Source organism: Ornithorhynchus anatinus, chromosome 1, assembly GCF_004115215.2.
Source record: "Ornithorhynchus anatinus isolate Pmale09 chromosome 1, mOrnAna1.pri.v4, whole genome shotgun sequence".
NCBI classification, from domain to species: domain Eukaryota; kingdom Metazoa; phylum Chordata; class Mammalia; order Monotremata; family Ornithorhynchidae; genus Ornithorhynchus; species Ornithorhynchus anatinus.
The window spans coordinates 125,129,241-125,149,328 of NC_041728.1; the positions used below are offsets into that span (position 1 = coordinate 125,129,241).

Genomic DNA, 20,088 nt, shown 5'->3' on the forward strand with positions numbered 1-20,088 from the left:
CCCACAGGTCCGTGCTCTGTCCACTACACCGTGCTGCTTCTCTAAGCACTTGGATAGATACAAGTTAATTGGGTTGGTCAGTCCCTGTCCTACCATATGGCCCCCACAGTCCGAGTCAGAGGAAGGATTTCATGACCATTCTGAGGCATGCAGAAGTTGTGACTTGCCCAGACTCACAGAGCAGACAAGTGGCAGAAACGGGATTAAAACCAGGTCAGTTCAATCAGTGAATCACTAGTATTTATTGAGCGCTTACAACGTGCAGAGTACTGTACTAAGTGCACGGGAGAGTGCAATCCAACAGAATGAGCAGACATGTTTCCTGCCCATAATGAGCTTACAATCTAGCGGGGGACACGTCCATCAATATAAATAAATAATTTATAATATTCATTCATTCAACAGTATTTATTGAGCGCTTACTATGTGCAGAGCACTGCACTAAGCACTTGGAATGTACAAATCGGCAACAGATAGAAACAGTCCCTGCCCATTGACGGGCTTACACTCTAATTAGGGGAGAGGTAATCGTATTTATTGAACGTTTACTGTGTGCAAAGATGTGTACATTAGTGTTGTGGGGTTGGAGGTGGGGCAAATATCAGATGTCCAAAGGTCACAGATCCAAGGGCATAGATGACGCAGAAGGGACAGTGAGCTGGGGAAAAGAGGGCTTAGGAAAGGCCTCTTGGAGGAGATGTGATCTTCATAATACTTTGACAGGAGGGTGAGTGGTGGTTTGGCGTATTTGGAGGTGGAAGGAATTTCAGAGTAGGGAGAGGCCCTGGAAAAGGGGTCAGTGGCCAGCTAGATGAGATCGGGGCACGGTGAGTAAGCTGGTGCTAGAGGAGCATAGTGTGTGGGCTGGGCTGGAGGAGGAGATCAGTGAGTGAGATGGAGTGAGGCGAGCTGATCGAAGGCCTTAAAGCCAATGGTAAGGAGTTTCTCTTTGTTGTGCAGGTGGATGGGCAGTCACTGGTGGTTCTTGAGGAGTGGAGAGTCATGGAATGAACATTTTGGGTGAGAAACGATCCATGAAGCAGAGTGAAGGGGGGGGACTGTAGTAGGGACGCAGGAGGCCGCAAGATCAGAGAGGAGGCTGATGCAGTAATAATAATAATAATGTTGGTATTTAAGTGCTTACCATGTGCCAAGCACTGTTCTAAGCCTTGGGATAGATACAAGGTAATCAGGCTGTCCCACATAGGGCTCACAGTCTTCATCCCCATTTTACAGATGAGGTGACCGAAGCACAGAGAAGTGAAGTGACTTGCTCAAGGTCACAGAGCTGACAAGCGGCAGAGTCAGGATTAGAACCCACAACCTCTGACTCCCAAGCCCGGGCTCTTTCCATTGAGCCACGCTGCTTCTCCTAGTAGTCAAGTAGAGACAGGAGAAGGGCTTGGATCAGCACAGTCGTACTTCAGATGGAGAGGAAAGAGCAGCCTTTTAGCAGTTTCGTGAAGGTAGAACTGCCTTGATTTGGTGACGGACTGAATACGTGGGTGGAATGAGAGAGGTGAGTCGAGGACAACGCCAAGGTTACGGGCTTGAGAGATAGGGAAGATAGTGGTGTTGTCTACAGTGATAGGAAAACAAGGGAAGGACAGGGTTTGGGTGGCAAGATAAGGAGTTCAGTTTGAGGCATGTTTAGTTTGAGGCAGAACATCCAGGTAGAGGTGCCCCCAAGACAGGAGAAAATGCGGGAAGGAGAGAGGTCAGGGCTGGAGCAGGTATTTTTAAAAAAAATACCACGTTAGATTATACTATGCTTCGGAAATTGTAGTTATGCAGTGTTCTGAAATTGTCTATATTTGAATTCTAAGGTTTATTGGTAAAATCTTTTCAACTAGCCCCTGGGCACTTAATGAAAGTTAAGAGAAAGAAAGAGTTTTCATGCTAGTAGCAGCGAAAACTTTGAAATGGTATGTCGGTGCGTGTTATGCATATTCATAACTGACATAGGAAGGAAAGGGAAAGGGCAGCAGAGGAAAAGGAGCCTCATTACCCCTGAAATTGTCACTCCAGCTATGGTAGTGATCATAAGAGGAAGTAATCCCTGATTCTATTTTAATGGTATTTAAGCACTTACAGTGTGTCAAACACTGTTCTAAGCATTGAGGCAGTTAAAAGTTAATTGGGTTAAAAACAGCCCCTGTCTCACATGTCTCCCGTCTTTCAGGTGCAATAATAATAGATGATATCTGTTAAGCGCTTACCACGTGCCAAGCACTGTACTAAGCACTGGGGTAGATAATCAGGTTGGACACAGTCCTTGTTTCACATAGGATTCACAGCATGAATCCCCATTTTACAGATGAAGTAACTGAGGCACAGAGAAGGAAAGTGGCTTGCCCAAGGTCACACAGCAGACTAATGGCAGAGCCGGGATTAGAACCCATGACTTCCTGACTCCCGGGTCCTCCCTCTATTCATTACGCCTTGCTATATAGCGGCAGAGAGGGTCCTTTGACACTGGAAGGAGATTAGGTAAATGAAGCAGAAGATTTAAAGGACTTTTAAGAGATCAAAAGTTGGACCCAACTAAAAGGATGCATCTATATTAATATATCTCAGGATATGAATAAATGTGATCGCATCTTTCCAATCTTCCTGGAAAGCCATCTGTCTGTTAATTGGCTGCATATTCCATAGTCCAGATCAAACAGATGTCATTCCTTCTACTTTGGCGATTGATTTTTTTTTTTTTAATGGTATTTGTTAAGCATTTGCTATGTGCTGTCACAGCCCTCAGTGCTGGGGTAAATACAACAAGATAAGCAAGTTGGACACAGTCCCGGTCCCACATAGGGCTCTCAGTCCAAGTAGGAGGGAGTAGGATTTAATCCTCATTTTCAGATGAGGAAACTGAGGCCCAGAGAAGCACATAGTAGGCACTTAACAAATAGCACCCTTATTATTAGTATTAACTGAGGCACAGAGAAGTTAAGTGACTTGCCCCAGGTCACACAACAGACGTGGCAGATTTGGGCTTGAAACCCAGGCCTTGACTCCCAGGCCCTTGCTCTTTCCACTAGGCATACTTTTCTTCTTGCCATACGCTTGCTGCTGTTAATAGTTAACACTATCGGAAGCATGTTTTGCCGGCTTGCCTAACATCTGGCCGAAAAGACTCTGACTTGACAATAGGAAAGCTAAGTTACAGCTGATCAGAATGTAGGGTAGAGTGATTTACGGAGTAACAAAATGGAGAGTTTAAATATTATTTCATAGTTCTAGTATTGCTAAGCCTTGAGACAGATCATAGCTTTACTTTTCAGATGCCTGATTAAGTAGAAACAGTGTAGCCTAGTGGAAAAAACATGGGCCTGGAAGTCAGGTGACCCCTGCCTGCCTTGCCTGCTGTGGCCTGGGACACGTTCCTTCACCTACCCCTGCCTCTGTTTCCTTACCTATAAAAGGGACACTAAATACCTGGGAGCCCCAAGTGGGACAGGGGTTCTTTACACTGAGCCACGCTGCTTCTCTGTAAGCACTTAAGAAATACCCACAAATTTTATTGTTCTTGGTAAGAAATTGTGGTTGTCAAGAAGGGCAACCATCCTCTTGTTGCCATTCTCTGTTAGAATACTGTGTTGGAAGACCATTAATCTAAAGGTGGTATTACTTATGTTCGCGTGGAAATTGGATTTGTAAAATGTGATTGGAGAATTAAGAGAGCAAGGAAGGTTTTCATAAATGGGCCTCCAGTAGAGCAGAGCCCTAGATTCAGAATTCAGAGACCTGAATTGTGTTCTCTGCCCTACTCTTCCCCTTGCTGAATAAGTAAGGGAATCATTGAACCCAAGACTTGTTCCGTTCTCTTTATTGGGGAGATGGGAAACTGGCCACTCTTCCAGATGCTGTGAGAATGACCGAAACAATGCATTGAACACCAGTAATAGTAGAACTGTGGAAACAGTCACCGTCACTCCAAAGACGGGATTACAGGAGTCCATTTCTCTCGATTCCTGTTAGTCATTTAGAAAAGGAAGGTGTCTTAATATATTCTGCCTAGGCTTTAAGGTACCTCAGTCCCGTTTATCTCGCCGCCGACCTCTTGCCCACATCCTGACTCTGACTTGGAACATCCTCCTTCCTCATGTCAGACAGATAATTGCTCTCCCCACCTTCAAAGCCTTATTGAAGGCACAGCTCCTCCAGGAAGCCTTCCCTGATTAAGCCCTTCTCTCCTCTCCTCCCACTGCCTTCTGCGCTGCTCTTACTTGCTCCTTCAGTCTTCCTCCCTGCCTTCCCCCCAGCACATATGCATATGTTTGTATATGTTAGTAATTTATTTATTCATTTACAGCAATGTCTGTCTCCCCCTCTAGACCGTGAGCTCGTTATGGGCTGGAATCTGTCTGTTGTTATATCTGTCTGTCTGCTCTCCCAAACAGTTATTACAGTGCTTTGCAAACAGTAAGTGCTCAATAAATGCTACTCAATGAATGAATGAAGAGCCTCTGCAGTGGTATCTTGGCATCTTTTTATTTGTTGGTGGGGGATGAGTTAGTCATATTTATTGAGTGCTTACTAAGAGAAGCAGCTTGGCTCAGTGGAAAGATCCCGGGCTTGGGAGTCAGAGGTCATGGGTTCGAATCCAGGCTCTGCTGCTTGTCAGCTGTGTGACTGTGGGCAAGGCACTTCACTTCTGTGTGCCTCAGTGACCTCATCTGTAAAATGGGGATTAACTGTGAGCCTCACGTGGGACAACCTGATTACCCTGTATCTACCCCAGTGCTTAGAACAGTGCTCTGCACATAGTAAGTGCTTAACAAATACAATATTAATTAAGTGCAGAGCAGTGTAGTAAGCTTTTGGGAGATGACAATACAAAAGTGAACAGATACCATTCCCTGCCCACAATGAGTTTACAGTCTAGAGGGCTGTATTTTACTTAATGTGGTGAAAGCCGGTCTAATAATAATGTCGGTATTTGTTAAGCGCTTACTATGTGTCAAGCACTGTTTTAAGCATTGCGGGAGATACAAGGTGATCAGGTTTCCCCATGTGGGGCTTACGGTCTTCATCCCCATTTTACAGATGAGGTCACTGAGGCCCAGAGAAGTTAAGTGATTTGCCCAAAGTCACACAGCCGACAAGTGGCGGAGGTGGGATTAGAACCCACGACTTCTGACTCCCAATCCCAGGTTTTTTCCACTAAGCCACAATGCTTCTAGACTGTAAGCTCGTTGTGGGTAGGGAATGTGCCTGTTTATTGTTATATTGTACTCTCTCAAATTCTTAGTACAGTGCTGTGCACACAGTAAGTGCTCATATATACCTGGAGGACCTGAATTTGAGTCCAAACTCTGCTACTAACCTGCTTTATGACTGTGAGCAAACCACTTAACTTCTCTGTATCTCAGTTTCCTCATCTGCACAATGGGGATGATAATTCTTGCCTTTCCTATGTTCCTTGCAGGGTTGGGAGGGCAGAAAGGAGTCATCCATGTGAGAGAGCTTTAGGAATAAAAACACTGTGGGAAATGAAGGTATTTTTAATGGAGGGGAAATCTTTTCAGTCAGTCACTCCTATTTATTTAGTGCTTATTGTGTGTTCAGAGCACTGTACTAAGTGCTTGGGAGAGTACACCCACAGATAATGAGGCAGCGATAGCTCAAATTACAACTTTATTAAGGATATTTCTTTTCTTGGCTTCGGCTGACAGTATTCAGTTTGCTGGGTAGCAGCAGCAGGTTGGACCCTTCCTGCAGAGGTGGTCTTTGCCTAGGACTTCTCTAAAGACAGAGGGAGATTGTCTTTTTGCCGTACACCTGTCCCGTGACCTTCTTGTCCCCGATGCTGATCATACACTAAGCTTCTTATTGGCCTTTTTGCGTTTTGGTAACAAGACTCCCTAAACCCGCCTGTTTTCTCTCCCCAGAGCGAAGAGATGGCGTTTGTGAAGAGCGGGTGGTTGCTTCGGCAAAGTGAGTCGCTCTATTAATCTTTACAGCTGAACTGTCGGGCAGACATCTCCCTTTTCAGAAACACATCATAAACATCTCTACTGGAACCCCATCCTCAGGAGATTATCCCCTCCCTCCCTCCCTCCTACCCTCACCAGAGTGTTTTCTCCTTTACTGCTAAGGTCCCTGGATACCAGAGTGGCACAGAGTGGTCTCAGTGGGACAGAGACCTGGTCTTTCTTAGTCTTTTTTCCTTCCTAACATGTTGTGGCCTTCATCCAATGCTAGAGAAACAGTGTTCATCTTTGCTTCAGTCATGCGATTGAACAGCCACATGGAGCTCTATTTTAGCTTTCTTTGCAGTTGGAAGAGTTTCTGGCCTGGAAACAGTGTCGTACCAAAGATTACAAGAGCCAGGCCAATTCAGAGGTGAAAGAGAATAAGTTTTGGAAACGGCTGGGCTGGGAGCCACTCATTTCTGAACACTAAGAGGAATTGATGGAGTTTATGGAAATGCAAAACCAAATTTTCACTATCAGTGAGTACTTATTGAACCTCTAAAGGGCAGATAGCACTTGAACTCATTCCCCAAACTTCCTCTAATGAAAACAGGCCTAATTCAACAAAAAGCAGAGTCACTTCCTCTTGGCTTTATCTTTTTGTAGTTTGAGCTCTCATCAGATGCATGCTTATCTCTCAGCCCTGCAGCACTATGTCAAGATATTTTCCATTTTAGAGCTGGACCAAGCCAACCGTTTTATTACAACGGGCTCTCCAAGGTCTTCACCCATCTTACAAGGACAGTGAGATCAACCGATGGTATTTATTGAATGCTTACTATCGGCAGAGTACTGTGCCCAGTGATTGAGGAAGTGGAATAGATCAGCGACTGACCCCAAGACTATATCTTAAAGACCGAGCAGCATTTTTAGAAACTTCAAGCCCCTTTTCTCATATTTTTCATTTTTATTTTTAATTGATAAATGCTGAGCTGAAATATTGACTTTTTAAGAACACAGCAGACCCCCTTCACTGGATGCGAGCTCTTTTAGTGAAGTGAGGATTGGTTCAAATACTGCTTGTTCCTAATTTTTTAGTGCCAGGCGGAAGATAAGTTTCATCCCTAAGAGTTTTCTCAAACAACTGAAGGTAGAGAAGCCTAAGGTATGTTTCTAAGCAGGGTATTTTACACTAATGTTCTGTTCTTTTTGTTTATTTCCTCAATAGTCCAATCGCCTTTGGAAGATTTGAACAGTGGGGGCAGGAACTTTCCGTGCCAGTTTTTACTTCAACGTAGTTTTAATGGCTGTTTTAGGCACCAAGTCATTTGTGAGATTATAAACTCCCTAAGCGCAAGGACCTTAAATCACTAATGCGCTTTCCTGAGTGCTTAGTACAGTGCTCAGCATCCAGTAGATGTTCAGTAAATATGATTGATTGAGTAATTGAACCCAATGGAGTACTTGCTGTATTCTGACCACTTCTCAATGTGGAGGAACTGCGTATAGCATTGAAAAATGAAAACACACAATACTTGCTGTCTTACTGTGTAGTAAAGCAGACAAGAACAAAAGGACTCTTGCTATCCTCCTTAAGAGTTTCAATGTTATATGACTTCAGATTGTTTGAATATTATAGACATTTAAAATCTTGCCTTAATAATGTTGGGATGGCAGATCAGCCCCATTTGCTAAACAGGGACACTGAGACCTGGTAAGATTAAGCGAGGTGGGGACTATTATACTGCAAGTACTGGGCAGTAGTCACACAAGGAGAGACTAAGGTCAGTGGTTGGGAGACTCGACTTTGCTCCTGGGCTTAAGCGTACTCACAGTTTCAGGCGTCTCCCTTGTTCCTGAATTGATCAGTTTTGCCTTCAGGAAGACAGAAGGTGGGTAAATTGGAGAGAGTACCCGACACACCTCAGAAACACAAAACTCGATATAAAATATATATTTTTTTGGGTATATTTATTTGTTCAGCACTTACTATGTGGCCAGACACTGTACTAAGTGCCAGGGTAGATATAGGATAACCAGATTGGCCACAGTCCATGTCCTACATGGGGCTAAAAGTCTTAGTCCCCATTTTACAGAGGAGGTAATTGAGGCCCAGAGAAGTTAAGCGACTTGCCCAAGGTCACAAAGAAAAATGGCAAACCCAGGTCTCTCTGACTCCCAAGCCCATGATCTAAGCATGCCGCTTCTCATTGCTCCTGTTGTCTGTCTCCAGTCTTCTTCCTCTACCTACATTATTCCTCTGAATCAGTGCACAATGAGATCCGCCAGGATTGGCGGAGAAGGGGAAATGATCGCAACCCATCCTTTTATCTCAAATCAAGGACCTACAGGTCACTTATTTTATGTGTCGAGTCTTAAGCTCCGAGCCCTTCTTAGGCAGTGCTTTACTACCTTCTTGCTTTGATTGACTAATGAAAGGTACATTTTCAGTCCCGCAGAAGGGATTGAATTGCAAAACCCCCTTTGGTTTTTAATAACTATCAGAGAAAAGGGGCACTTGACTCAATTGCTTAGCCAAAAGTCAACATTTCTCTTCCAGGCACTATTTTGAGACGTTGGAAGAAGAACTGGTTTGATCTGTGGTCTGACGGTCACCTCATCTATTACGATGACCAGCTGCGGCAGGACATGGAGGATAAGATCCACATTCCGGTCGACTGCATCAACATCCGAATAGGAAACGAATGCCGGGGTTGAGTATTTGGTCTCTTGTTTTCTTTCTGATACTCTCTTGCCCACCCTTTATTCTCTTCCTGATGGGAGTGAGAAAATTTTTGACACATTGGTGCTCTTGGATTGTACTTCATTGTTGAAGCGAAAGAAAGCTCTGAGGATTTTCACATGAGGATAGCCCAGATAGAGCTTTCCCTTCATAGCCAAAGATCTGAGGTTTCCTGCCTCCTTTTTTTATGTAGTTGTTAAGTGCTTACTCTGTGCCAGATACTGTACTAATCACTGGGGTACATAGAAACTAATCAGATTGGACATGGCCCGTGTCCCACACGGGGCTACAGTCCTAATCCCCAGTTTACAGATGAAGTAATCGAGGCTCAATGAAGTTAGGTGATTTGCCCAAGGTTACAAAGCAGAAATGTTGTGGAGCCTGTATTAGAACCCAGGTCATTCTGATTCCCAGGCCCATGCTGTATCCATTAGCCCAAGCTGCTCCTTCATTGCTGATTTCCCATATTGCTTTAGGCATGTCAGTCACTCCAGATAGAAAATGGGTGTAAAACTAGTTTCCCTGTCCTTATTGTGAGAATTAATGAGACCAAGAACTTGGAGCTCCTCAGAAGAAAGGGACTGCATCTAAACTGCACTTTGATCTGTCACTTTCAGACATTGTATATTTACCTCACCCCAACCCCACAGCACTTATGATTATATATTATACATTATTACATATTATATATGATATATTATTACATATTATAAATTCATCATCATATATTATATAGTATATCTATCATATATCTATTATATATTATAAATTATTTATTCATATTAATATCTGTCTCCCTACCTAGACTATAAGATCATGTGGGCAGGGAATATGTCTGCAAATTCAGTTGTGTTGATAGTGCATAGTACAGTGCTCTGCCCATAGTAAGCGCTCAGTAAATACGACTGATTCAAAAGTTGTTCAGTAATGTTGGTATCTGTTAAGCGCTTACTATGTGCAGAGCACTGTTCTAAGCACTGGGGTACATACAGGGTAATCAGGTTGTCCCACATGAGGCTCACAGTCTTAATCCCCATTTTCCAGATGAGGGAATTGAGGCACAGTGAAGTTAAGTGACTTGCCCACAGTCACACAGCTGACAAGTGGCAGAGGTGGGATTCGAACCCTTAGTATACGACTCTGTAGAGGTCAGGGACAGTTTGTCTTCATTTCTTACTTGGTTTAGCACACAGCCCTTTCTCAAAACATTTATAAACAGTGAGCCCCTCCAGCAGAGCTGAACTTAGGTACTTTACACCCCCACCCATGGCATTCAGCTTTGCAGGTACCAATCCAGCAATCAGTCAGTGGTATTTACTGAATGCTTACTGGGCACAGAGGACTGTACTAAGCACTTGAGAGTATAATACAACAGAGTTAGTAGCCGTGTTCCCTGCCCACAAGGATTTTAGCTGTGTGACCTTGGGAAAATGGGGATTGAGACTGTGATGTGGGACAGGGACCGTCTCCAGCCCTATTTGCTTGTATCCATCCCAGTGCTTAGTACCCTTCCTGGGACATAATGGTATTTGTTAAGTGCTTACCATGTGCAAAGCACTGTTCTAAGCACATAGCGTTTAACACATGCCATCATTATTAGAGGGGGAGACGGTCATTAATGTAAATAAATTGCGGATGTGAATATAAGTGCTGTAGGACTGAGAGGGCTGGTTGAATATCAAGTGGGCGAAGGGTACAGGTATTCCTTCCTTCTTCCTAACCTCCACAGTCTTTTTATCCATTCTTGTCCCAAACCCTGGCCATGCCGTAGTTAGTAAGGGGTGAAGGTCAAATGGCTACCCCTTTCCCCCACTCTCCCCATTATATTTCCAGAGTGGAGTCATTCACACCCTGCTGCTCTGGGTCACGTATCCCCACCACTAACACTTTAGCCACCTCAAAAGGGCCTCTGGTGCCACTTCTAGGCCCTTGCTAGACATCCGGGGTGCCAGCTCAGTAACTCTGCTGTTTGTCTCCAGGTCCTGGGGCTCTGTGGACACCATTTCCCATCAGCGCTTAGAACAGTGCTTGGCACATAGTAAGCGCTTAACAAATACCATCATTCTCATTATTATTCACTTCATCCTCATTTCACCTCTGTTGTCACAATTATTCAGTCGCCTTGCCCGCTCCAACTTCCTTTTGAAAAGTTATTTTTTCTGTTCCCCAACAAAATGGGAACCTAGAGGAATCCCCCACTCATTCTGCCTTACCCCAGGAAGGGTTATAACGCTTTAAAAGCAGAGGCACTAGCAGTGAGCTGTGGCTCTGCTTGCCTGACCCTGTATTTTCCAGGTATTCGAGTCTAAAGAAAATAGCTTTTGAAATTTCTACCAAATCGGGTACCCTATCTCTGATTCCACCTGTGGTACACAAGAATATTCAAATTCCCTTTTCTATTAAAGCTATGAGTCCTGGGTTTATGCTCACTCATGTAGAAAGATAGTAGTTGTGCGCATCGCCTCGTATCATGAGAGGAATTGCACTGTACTGATCATCCTGAGCAGAGCCGGACATTGTCCGAATTCTTTTCCCCGTATTCCAGTATGTGGAAATGCCCTATCAGGAAAGAACTACTGAAATCACCAACTGGCAAAGTGGTGCTGTGATGTAGACCCTCAAATAGCCAGCAAATTGGGTGCTGACCTCCTGCAGGGCAAGTGGCCCTTAACCGGAAGTTCTTGGCAACACCATGAAGAAAATTTGCCAAGTCCCTTGGATGCAGATCATTTCTGGTTCAGCACGAGACTTGTTATTGCTAATGATAGTGGTATTTAAATGTTTACTATGTGCCAAACACTGTAAATAAGTGCCGGAGTAGGTACAGTGCTGTCAGATCAGAAACAGTCACTATTCCTCGTGGGGCTCATAGTTTAAGAGTGATAAAGCACAGGTGTTTTATCCCAGTTTGTGGATGAGGAAACTAAGAACAGAGAAGTTAAGTGACTTGCCCGAGGTCACATAGCTGAAGTTCCACGCTCCAACCACAACCTCCTCATTTGCCTCCTCTCCCTCATAACCCCTCCACAGAAAACTACACTTTCTCCAAGGAGACTTCTCATCTTTTGACACCACCCTCCAATTTTCTAGTCAGTGTGTTCTATTTGATCTCTATACCCAACCTCATTTCTCTTGACACACAAAGCCACCCCCTCAACTCTGCTCTGTTCCCTGTACTCAACTTCCTCGCTCCCCATCCCTCTATCGATCTCGTACTACCAACCAGCAACCTCTACGCGAATGGTACCCAGATCTACATCTCCAGCCCTGATCTCTCTCCTCGGCAGTCTCGCATTTCATCCTGCCCTCAAGACATGTCTACTTGGATGTCCTTGCATCACCTCAAGCTTAACATGTCCGAAACAGAACTCCTTATCTTCCCACCCAAACCCTCTCTTCCCTCTGACTTTCCCATCACTGTAGACGGCACCACCATCCTTCCTTTCTCACAAGCCTGTAACCTTGTTTTTATCCTTGATTTCTCTATCATTCAACCCACATATTCAATCCATCACTAAATCCTGGTGTTTCCACCTTCACAACATCGCTAAAATCCGCCCTTTCCTCTCCATCTAAATTGGTGCCATGTTAGTACAATCACTCATCCCATCTCATCTGGATTACTGCATCAGCTTCCTGTCTCTCTCCACTCCTGTCTATACTTCACTCTGCTACGTGAGTCATTTTTCTACAGAAACGTTCAGGACACATCTCCCCACTCCTTAAACTCCAGTGATTGCCCATCCACCTCCACATCAAGCAAAAACTCCTCACCATTGGCGTTAAAGCACTCCATCACCTTGCTCCCTCTTACCTCACCTCGCTACTCTTCTACTACCACCCAGCCTGCACACTTGGCTCCTCTAATGCTAACCTTCTCACTCTGCCTCGATCTCCTCTATCTCACTGCCGACTCCATGCCCTGCCTCTGGCTTGGAATGCCCTCCCTTCTCAAAACTGACAGACAATTACTCTCCTCTCCTTCAAATTCTTATTGAAGGCACATCTCCTCTAAGAGGCCTTCCCTAAGTCCTCCTTTCCTCTTCTCCCTCTCCTTTCTGCATCACCCTGACTTGCTCCCTTTGTTTATCCCCCCTCCCACCCTCACAGCACTTAAGTACATATCTGTAATTTATTTATATTAATGTCTGTCTCCATCCCCCTAGAATGTAAACTTGTTGTAGGCAAGGAATGTGTCTTTTTATTGTTGTATTGTACTCTCCCAAGTGCTTAGTACAGTGCTCTGCACCCAGTGAGCACTCAATAAATGTGATTGTATGAATGAATGAATGGGCCAGCAGCCCTGGATCACCTCCACAGAATACTCCCTCCACTATCTGGCCGAGCTACAGAGCAACTGCTGGTGGAAATACAGAAATCAGGTTGAGTTTGTTTATCCCAAACTCCTCCTCACCTGCTGTAACTCTGCCCTTTCCTTCAGCCAGCAGCAGTAAATCTCCATCCTTATCTACTCCCAAGCCCCTTGCTATGCCAGCTGTTTCAGCCTTTTAACTCTCAAACCTCCCTCCCCCAACTTGCCTATCTCATTTCCCTAATTACCTTGCCACCTCTTTCATTGATCACATTGAAACCATCAGGTGTCATCTCCCTAAAATCTCCCTTGAACCTCTCCAATCCCTTCCTCCTCCCTTTCCCATTCTTCCCAGCTGTTTTTCAGGAGGCGATCCCCTTTCTCCTCTTAAAACCTAAGCCTTCCACCTCTCACCCCATTCCTTCGCAACTTAATGAAACACTTGCCCCTTCCCATCTTTCATTCCTGACCACCATCTTCAGCCACTCACTCTTCACCGGCACCTCCCCCAATACTTTAAAGAATGGTCATTTTCCACTATCAATCAGCAGTATGTCCTAAAACAACCGTCCCTTAACCCCACGGCTCCCTTCTATTATCTCCCCATCTCCCTTCTGTCTTTCCTTTCTAAACTACTCTAGTGAATTGTTTACACCCGCTGCCTCTACTTCCTCTCCTTTAGTTCCTTAAGACGTTACTGCATCCTTCACTCCAAGGAAACTGACCTTTCTAAGGTTACCAGTGACCCCCTTCTTTCCGAATCTAATGGCCTCTAGTCCAACCTGGTCCTCTTTGACACGTGGACTGCCCCCCTTTCTGGAAACACTAACCTTGGCTTCACTGTTATTGCCCTCTCCTAGTTCTCCTCTCATCTTTCTAGCCGCTCCTTCTAGATGTCTTTGGCTGGCTCTTCTCCCTCCTACACCCTAACTGTGGGAGTCCCTCAAGGCTTATTTCTGGGTCTCCTTCTATTCTCCACCTCCATCTTCATCCACTCCCTTGGAGAACTCATTTGCTCTCATGGCTTCAATTATCCTCTCTTGGTGGGTGATCCCACATCTCCCTTTCCAGCCCCGATCTCTTTTTCCTTCCATTTCTCATTTCCTCGTGCCTTCAGGACATCTCTACTTGAATGCCCCGCTAACACATCAAACTCAATGTGTCCAAAACAGAGCTCTGTATCTTCCCACCCAAACCCTGTCCACCACCTGGGTTTTTCATCACTGTAGACATCACCACCTGCCATGTCTTAGAAGCGCATAACTTTGGCATTATCCTCGACTTATCTTTTGCATTCAAACTGCATATTCAGTCTGTTACCAAACCCTGTCGATTCTATGTTTACAACATCTCTGTCGATTCTATGTTTACAACATCTCTAGAATCCACCCTTTTCTCTCCATCCAATCTGCTCCCTATGCTGATCCAAGCACCTTGGCTACTACATCAGCCTCCTCGCTGACCTCCCTGCCTCCTCTCTGTCTCCTCTCCAGCCCATACTTCACTCTGCTATTCAGATCATTTTCTTAAAAAAAAAAAAAATTCAGTCCATTTCTCCCCTCCCCTCATAAACTTCCAGTTGTTGTGTATCTTCCACTTAAGCAGCGTGTCTTAGGGGAAGGAGCATGGGCTTGAGAGTCAGAGGTCGTGGGTTCTGATCCTGGCTGCACAACTTGTCAGCTGTGTGACATTAGGCAAGTCACTTCACTTCTCTGTCCCTCAGTTACCTCATCTGTAAAATGGGGATTGAGACTGTGAGCCCCACGTGGGACAACCAGATTACCTTGTATCTACCCCAGGGCTTAGTGTTTGGCTCATAGTAAGCACTTAACAAATACCACCATTATTATTATTATCCACTTACACATGAAACAGAAACTCCTATAAGGCACTCGATCAGATCTCTCCCTCCTGCCCTACCTCACTAATTTCCTGTTACAATTCACTGCACTCTAATCCCGATTTACTCTACCTCAATCTCTTTTTTCTCGCTGCCAGACCCTTGCCCACATCCTCCTTCTTGTTTGGAACTCCCTCTCCCTGTATCAGACAGACCATCACTCTCCCCATCTTCAGAGCCCTAATAAAACTTCACATCTTCTCCAAGAAGCCTCCCTGGACTAATGCCTCTGGTCCCAAGTGTGTTTACTTTCCTCCCTTCATCGTCTATGCACTTGGAGCCGTACTCCTTAAGCCCTTTGAAACTCCAGCCCCACATCCTGGCCCAGTGGTTAGAGCACAGGCGCCAGAAGGACCTCCGTTCTAATTCTGGCTCCACCTCTTGTCTGCTCTGTGACCTTGGGCAAGTCACATCACTTCTCAGTGCCTCAGTTCCCTCATTTGTAAAATGGAGGATTAAGAGTGTGAGCCTTATGTGGGACAGGGACTAAGTCCAACCTACCTACCTTGTATCTACTCCAGCACTGTTTTAACAGTGCTTGGCACATAGAAAGCACTTAAATACCACAATTATTAATAGTATTATTAGCACTATGTACATATCATGATTCTCTGCCCTTTCCCATATTTGTAATTTATTTTAATGTCTGCCTCCCACTCTAAACTCTCAGCTCTTTGTGGGCAGGGAACATGTCTACCAACTCTGTTACACTGTACTCTCCCAACTACATAGTAGAGTGCCCTGCATAGAGCAAGTCCTCAATAAAATGCAATTGACTGATGATCGATTATGAAGCTGGGTATAGAAGTCAGGTCTCCTGACTCCCAGCCTGTGCTCTTTTCCACTTAAGTCTGCTGCTTCTCAGTGCTACTTCAGGTTTTGGCCTGAAATTCATTCATTCAGTCGTATTTATTGAGTGTTTACTGTGTACAGAGCACTGTACTAAGCGTTTGGAAAGTACAGTTCAGCAAGATAGAGACAATCCCTACCCAACAATGGCTCACAGTAGGGGAGCAGGATGCCATCCATATCTCACCCAAGCTTAGCTCGGTTTCCTTTGTTCCAGTCCATCATGGAACGGAGAAGCAGCATGGCCTAGTGGAAAGAGCATGGGCCTGGAAGTCAGAGGATGTGGGTTCTAATCCCAGCTCTGCCACTTGCCTGCTGTTTGCCCTTGGACTAGTTGCTTCACTTTTCTGTGCCTCATTTACCTTATCTGTAAAATGGGGACTAAGACTGTGAGCCCCATGTGGGATCTGATTACCTTGTGCTTCGAATAGTGCTTGGCATATAATAAGAACTCAGCAAATACTATTATTATTATTATTGTTATTATTAAGATGTTCCAAGCCATGAAGTGGCTGCTCTCAGGTACCTAACCAGCATCTCCAATATAGGTTGCCTTCCTCTTTTACCCATTAGTTAAACTCTTCTTTGCTTCAGCTGTAGAGTCAGTGTCCTCATTTTCAGAATTAGTGGCTCTTTGCGCTCAAAGGAAGACTTTTTTTTCCAGCTAAGCCACCGGAAGCTGATAATTTTTGAACTTTGATCCGGGGTTAGTGAAAGTCAACCTGAAAGCCATACGTCCACAGCAGATTCCATTTGCTGAGTGGCCCAGCTCTGCCACTTGTCGGCTGTGTGACTGTGGGCAAGTCACTTCACTTTTCTGTGCCTCAGTTCCCTCATCTGTAAAATGGGCATTAAGACTGTGAGCCCCACGTGGGACAACCTGATTCCCCTATGTCTACCCCAGCGCTTAGAACAGTGCTCGGCACATAGTAAGCGCTTAACAAATACCAACATTATTCATTCCATTTAGACTGGGAAGCCCCGTGTGGGACCTGATGATCTTGTATCTACCCCAGCACTTAGTACAGTGCTTGGCACATAGTTGGCGCTTATCAACTACCACAATGATCATTATCATTTAAGCAATAAAGTGAACTCTTCCTTCTCCCTTCCTGAGGGCCCCTCGTTGGCCTGCTATGAAATTTCCTCTCCCAAGACAAAAGCACCCATTTATTGGAGCCCAAATTAGCCTGGGAAAGATGTTTCCATAGCCTCTTACCCTCTTTATTTTTGGCGTAGATCTCCATCCTCCTGAAGGGAAACCGAAGGACCGTATGCTGCAGATCGTTTGCCGAGACGGGAAGACTATCAATCTCTGTGCAGAAAGCGCTGATGACTGCTTGTGAGTTTCCTTCTTTCCCTGCTTCGTCAGCCACCCTCTCCTACCCTATGGAAGCAGGTGGCTCCAGGCACTAGCGGGAAAGAAGGGAAGATCCCCTTGTCCTAGCTAGGGGATGGAGCCAACGCACTTCTCCCTTCGCTCATTTCCCTCCCTGCCCTTCGACCCTCTGATGTTTGGGTGTGTTGGAGCTAGTGGAGATTTTGGAAAAAAGCAAAAGGAGATGCTAACGGAAATGAACGTAGAGCTCTAGGAGCATTGCAAAATGTAGGTCAGATTACTGTTTTAGAAAACAAAAGCCGAGTAAATATGGGATAAGCCAACACATGGATCAGGGAGAGGAAGAATTAGGAAAAGTCTAGGATGAATACATGTAAGTCCTGATGTGTCTTTGCTAAGCAAAAAAATGAACATGCACTGTTTTTTAGCACAGCACATGTTTTCACCTTGTTGATCACCTTTCTTTGGGTTTGTTTGGAATTCCACATGTGGAAATTGTTCTGTTGATGCTGTTATACCCACAGTGTCACATTCTGAACAGTCCAGAAGTGGAAACAGATAATTGAAAGCAGGAGAGGTGGCATGAATTCCTTCTAAGCAGCCAGGCAAGATGTGGCTTTGGGGCCAGTGGCTGGTGGAGTTTGGATGAAGAGGAGGGGAATGACTTGAATCAGCATAGGCATTTCCTGGATAATGAACAACCCAGGATGGGCAAAAGTCAGAAGGAAGGAAGACCAGCATGTAGTAAGGTTGTAAAACCTGCCACTAACAGTCCTCCAGAGAATAATCAAGTCGGTTATATCACTTTACTGAGATGATGGAACAGTGATCGTTGACACGGATTTTCAGTTGAAACCTACGTACGATGTAGTGTACTGTTCCTTAAGTGTGGGGAAATCATCCCTCGATAAATGGCAATTCCATCTGTAGTGTATTTCATCGCTGAATTTGGAACCTTGTCTGCTGAAACAAGTACTAGCTGTCTGCAGAACTGTTTCACCAAGAAGGTGGCTAAACTCCCATTTTTTTTTCCTGGTAGGGCTTGGCGATTTGCCCTTCAAGATGCCAGAACAAATACAGTAAGTAGCGGTGTTTACGATATGTTAATTAATGATATTTATTGAGCGCTTACCATGTGCAGAGCACCGTACTAAGCATGTGGGAGAGGAGACTACAGTAGGGTGGGTAGACATGTTCCCTGCCTACAGTGAGCTTATAGTCTTAGTGGGACGATAGAAGCAGCCCCCCGATTGTTCCGGACCTTTAACTCTCTCCTTAGGCCCCCTGTTCCTCCCCCTCCCCCATCTCTCACCCCCAATGATCTGGCCACCTATTTCCTCACGAAAATCAACACGATCAGGTCTGAGCTCCCCAGTCACCCCTCCACCTCTCCCCTCCCCTCCACCAACCCCCTCCCCTACTTTCCCATCCTTCCCTGCAGTATCCTCAGAGGAGATCTCCCTCCTCGCAAGTGCCACCCCCTCCACCTGCGCCTCGGACCCCATTCCCTATCACCTCCTTAAAACCATCGCCCCTGCCCTCCTCCCTTCCTTAACTTCTATTTTTAACCACTCAATCTCCAAGGGCTCCTTCCCCTCTGCCTTCAAACATGCCCACGTCTCCCCCATCCTAAAAAAACCCGTTCTTGACCCCACTTCCCCCTCCAGTTATCGTCCTATCTCCCTACTACCCTTCCTTTCCAAAATCCTAGAACGAGTCGTCTACAATCGATGCCTAGAATTCCTTAACTCCCATTCTCTCCTAGACCCCCTCCAATCTGGCTTCCGTCCCCTCCACTCTACCGAGACTACTCTCTCTAAGGTCACCCATGACCTCCTTCTTGCCAAATCCAATGGCTCCTACTCCATTCTGATCCTCCTTGACCTCTCCGCTGCCTTTGACACTGTCGACCATCCCCTTCTCTTCCATACCTTATCTCACCTTGGCTTCATGGACTCTGTCCTCTCCTGGTTCTCCTCTTACCTCTCTGGCCGATCATTCTCGGGCTCCTTCGCTGGAGCCTCCTCCCCCTCCCATCCTTTAACTGTTGGAGTTCCTCAAGGGTCAGTTCTTGGCCCTCTTCTGTTCTCCATTTACACTCACTCCCTCGGTGAACTCATCCGCTCTCACGGCTTTGACTACCATCTCTACGCAGATGACACGCAGATCTACATCTCCGCCCCTGTCCTCTCCCCCTCCCTTCAGGCTCGCATCTCCTCCTGCCTCCGGGACGTCTCCACCTGGATGTCGGCCCGCCACCTAAAACTCAACATGAGCAAGACTGAGCTCCTCATCTTCCCTCCCAAACCCGGTCCTCTACCAGACTTCTCTATCACCGTGGATGGCACGACCATCCTTCCCGTCTCTCAGGCCCGCAATCTCGGTGTCATCCTTGACTCGTCTCTCTCGTTCACCCCACACATCCTATCTGTTACCAAGACCTGCCGGTTTCACCTCTACAATATCGCCAAGGTCCGCCCTTTCCTCTCCACCCAAACGGCTACCTTACTGTTACGGGCTGTCGTTATATTCCGGCTAGACTACTGTGTCAGTCTTCTCTCTGACCTCCCTTCCTCCTCTCTCGCCCCGCTCCAGTCTATTCTTCACTCCGCTGCCCGGCTCATCTTCCTGCAGAAACGATCTGGGCATGTCACTCCCCTTCTTAAACAACTCCAGTGGTTGCCTATCGACCTCCGCTCCAAACAAAAACTCCTCACTCTAGGCTTCGAGGCTCTCCATCACCTTGCCCCTTCCTACCTCTCCTCCCTTCTCTCTTTCTACCGCCCACCCCGCACGCTCCGCTCCTCCGCCGCCCACCTCCTCACCGTCCCTCGGTCTCGCCTATCCCGCCGTCGACCCCCGGGTCACGTCCTCCCGCGGTCCTGGAACGCCCTCCCTCCTCACCTCCGCCAAACTGATTCTCTTTCCCTCTTCAAAACCCTACTTAAAAATCACCTCCTCCAAGAGGCGTTCCCAGACTGAGCTCCTCTTCCCCCTCTACTCCCTCTGCCATCCCCCCCTTTACCTCTC

General features: G+C 45.9%; 1 protein-coding gene across 2 annotated transcripts in view; it reads left to right on the forward strand.

Moving 5' to 3' along the window:
• The window catches only part of PLEKHB2 (pleckstrin homology domain containing B2), a 50,001-nt gene that overhangs the window by 17,015 nt on the left and 12,898 nt on the right, over positions 1-20,088 (forward strand). The window contains exons 1-5 of one of the 2 annotated variants that reach the window (XM_029061853.2): positions 912-934; positions 5,892-5,937; positions 8,476-8,628; positions 16,959-17,061; positions 18,098-18,137. In XM_029061853.2, coding sequence (XP_028917686.1) covers positions 932-934; positions 5,892-5,937; positions 8,476-8,628; positions 16,959-17,061; positions 18,098-18,137 — 345 coding nt within the window. In that variant the 5' untranslated portion in view covers positions 912-931. Of the gene's footprint in view, positions 1-911; positions 935-5,891; positions 5,938-8,475; positions 8,629-16,958; positions 17,062-18,097; positions 18,138-20,088 lie in introns of those variants that run through there. The other variant, XM_029061854.2, reaches the window with a different exon arrangement.